Here is a 3,675-nt window from a genome sequence, read left to right on the forward strand (position 1 = left end):
CCCTTGTAGCAGTACCAGCTGATGGCAAAATTGTTAAGAATATTGTCGAGATCTTTATAAATGGAAAGCTGTGAATTCTGTGTGATTTTCCCAGGATGAAGGGATGAAATAAATGGACTGTTTCCCTGACAAGATTGTTACTTTTACGTAGGCATGTGCTTTTTTAATACCAGCAAAGTTTTGGGTCCTAAGCCAGAAGATCCTACTTCTGAGAGCTTCACAGAATAAGCAAGTCTAAAAGATGGGTGCTAGCCAAGGTGATAATTTCAAGAATCTCTATGAGTAAAGTTTCTCTGTTCCTGTTAAGGATGGAATTTGTTCTCTTATTGCATGTGGGCTCTCTGGGGATAGGCTAGTTTTTGACTCATGTATCAGATGTTAAGAACTGCTCAGAAGACCGTGTCCAAGCAAAAGTGGTCAATTGCGTGTAGAATATTTCTCAATAATCTTGTTCATTCCTTGAAGAAAACTGGGAAGGGAAAAAAAAAATCAAACCCTCCCACTTCTCTTCTATCCTCCCCTTAAAGAACAATAGCATTAAATATGAGTGTGCGCGCGTGCGCGCGCGCGCGCGCGCACACACACACACACACACACAGAGCTTTCTAGGGGGTTTCATTAAGTCAGAACCCACCTTTCATCCTCTCTCAAATGCCTTCACCTAGTAAGAAAGCACATCTCCAGAAAACTGATCAAGATTTAACACTAATTTTTCGTGCTCATGGATTGGAAGAATCAACATAGTTAAAACGGCCATATTACCATTACAAAAGCAATATACAGATTTAATGCAATCCCCATCAAAATCCCAATGGCATTTTTTAAAGAAATAGAACAAAAATTCATCAGATTTGTTTGGAACCACAAAACACCCCAAATAGCCAAAGCAATCTTAAGAAAAAAGAACAATACCGGAGGTATCACACTGCCTGACTTTAGCTTGTACTACAAGGCTACAATAATCAAAACAGCATGGTGTTGGCAGAAAAACAGACACATAGACCAATGGAATAGAATTGAGAACCCAGAAATAAAACCACATAAATATGGACAGATAATTTTTTTTTTTTTTTTTTTTTTTACAGTGAAAAACGTTTGTATTTAGAATTAGCCAGCTGGACTCAGTTTAGATGATCCCAATTTTGTTGGCAACATCCAAAGCATCGTAGTCAGGAGCCAGCCAAACATATGCCTTCTTCTCTCCATCAGGCCTGATCAGGGTGTTGACCTTGGCCACGTCAATGTCATAGAGCTTCTTCACAGCCTGTTTGATCTGGTGCTTGTTGGCCTTGACATCCACAATGAACACAAGTGTATTGTTGTCTTCTATCTTCTTCATGGCCGACTCGGTAGTTAGGGGGAATTTGATGATAGCATAGTGGTCAAGCTTGTTTCTCCTGGGAGCGCTCTTCCGGGGGTATTTAGGCTGCCTCCGGAGCCGCAGTGTCTTGGGCCTTCGGAAGGTGGGTGACGTCCGGATCTTTTTTTTGTGGCTGTGGACGCCTTTTAGGACGGCTTTCTTTGCCTTCAAAGCCTTCGCTTTGGCTTCGGCTTTGGGAGGGGCAGGGGCTTCCTTCTTCGCTTTCGGCGCCATCTTCGTGAAAAGGGTTTTGGACAGATAATTTTTGACAATGAAGCTAAAAACATACAATGGAGGAAAGACAGCCTCTTCAATAAATGGTGCTGGCAGAATTGGATAGCCACATGCAAAAGAATGAAACTGGACTGCTATCTGTCACCATGTACCAAAATTAATTCAACATGGATCAAAGACTTAAGCATAAGACCTGACACAATAAACTGCATTGAAGAAAACATAGGTACGAAACTTATGGACCTTGGGTTCAAAGAGCATTTATGAATTTGACTCCAAAGGCAATGGAAGTAAAAGCTGAAATAAACGAATGGGACTATATGACACTTAAAAGCTTCTGCACAGCAAAAGAAACCATCGACAAAATAAAGAGGCAACCAACTGAATGGGAGAAGGGTTTTATAAACAGTGCCTCTGATAAGAGGCTAATATCCAAAATATACAAGGAACTCATGAAACTCAACAACAAAAAAAGCAAACAACCCAGTTGAAAAATGGGCAGAGGACCTGAAGAGACATTTCTCTAAAGAGGACATACAAATGGCAAATAGACATATGAAAAAATGCTGAACATCACTAATCATCAGAGAAATGCAAATGAAAACCACAATGAGATATCACCTCACCCCAGTCAGAATGGCTTTCATCAACAAGACAAATAGTAACAAGTGTTGGAGAGGCTGTGGAGAAAAAGGAACCCTCATACACTGTTGATGGGAATGTAGACTGGTGCCCCCATTATGGAAGGCCCTGTGGAGGTGCCTCAAAAAATTACGAATAGAATTACCATATGACACAACAATCCCTCTCCTGGGTATCTACCCAAAAAATGAAAACATTTTTACATAAAGACACGTGTGCTCCAATGTTCATTGCAGCTTTGTTTACGGTGGCCAAGACATGGAAACAACCAAAATGTCCTTCGATACATGAATGGATAAAGAAGTTGTGGTATATATACACAATGAAATACTATTCGGCATTAAGAAAAGATGCTATAGGAACATTTGTGACAACATGGATGGATCTTGAGAGTATGATGCTAAGGGAAATAAGTCAGACAGAAAAAGCAGAGAACCGTATGATTTCACTGATATGTGGTATATAAACCAAAAACAACAAAAGAACAAGGCAAACAAATGAGAAACAAAAACTCATAGACACAGACAATAGTTTAGTGGTTACCAGAGGATAAGGGGGGTGGAGGGTGGGAGATGAGGGTAAGGGGGATCAAATATATGGTGCTGGAAGGAGAACTGACTCTGGGTGGTGAACACACAATGGGATTTATAGATGATGTAATACAGAATTGTACACCTGAAATCTATATAATTTTACTAACAATTGTCACACCAATAAATTTTAAAAAAAGATTTAACACTAATTTTAGAAATTTCAGAAATAATGGTAGGATAATAAGAAAACATCTTTGAAGAGGGCAAGGTTTTTTCTTAAGTCATACAATTTGCAAGCTCCATACCAAGAAAAATATTCTACTAAAAAGCAGAAGACCTGTATTCAAATTTTGACTGTATGATTTGCTAGCTGTGTGTCCTTGAGCAAGGCACTGAACCTTGCTGAGCCTTGGAATTTTCTTGAGGAAGGTGAGAAAATAATTTCTGAACCCAATTAAATGGTGGATCTTTCAAAAGGCTTTGGAACTTAGGAAGTACACTAGATTAGTAATAATCTTGTGATGACGCAGTTCAGGCAGATTGTCTTATTCTCATTTTACAGACTGAGGAAATAGAATGATAAAATTAGTTTTCAAATGATTCAGAACTAGCAAGAGACAGAAATGAGACTTGTAACCACACATCCTGAGTCCCTTTTGAAGATCTTTGCATTGTAGCATGCAGCCTTTCTCCCACAAAAGGAACAAGTTAACTGCAATGCGACTTTCTTGCTTTTGTGTTACTTGTTTTGTTTTCAATGTGATAAGAATATTTAACATGAGATCTATGGCCAACAAAATTTTAAGCGTACAATACAGTATGGTTAAATACACACACAGGATTGGACAGCAGAGCTCTAGAACTTACTCATTTTGCATAACTAAAATTTTATACCCGTTGAATGAC

The 3,675-nt window shown here is 39.0% G+C and overlaps 1 protein-coding gene across 1 annotated transcript; it reads right to left on the reverse strand.

Moving 5' to 3' along the window:
* Positions 1-1,035: 1,035 nt before the first annotated feature.
* LOC308504898 (large ribosomal subunit protein uL23-like) lies at positions 1,036-1,603 on the reverse strand. The gene has a single exon (XM_081066402.1). It carries the CDS (start codon positions 1,592-1,594, stop codon positions 1,127-1,129), a length of 468 nt encoding a protein of 155 aa, XP_080922528.1. The 5' UTR covers positions 1,595-1,603; the 3' UTR covers positions 1,036-1,126.
* Positions 1,604-3,675: the final 2,072 nt, after the last annotated feature.

The sequence above is a fragment of the Rhinolophus hipposideros genome (genome assembly GCF_964194185.1).
Source record: "Rhinolophus hipposideros genome assembly, chromosome: 11".
Taxonomy (NCBI): Eukaryota; Metazoa; Chordata; class Mammalia; order Chiroptera; family Rhinolophidae; genus Rhinolophus; species Rhinolophus hipposideros.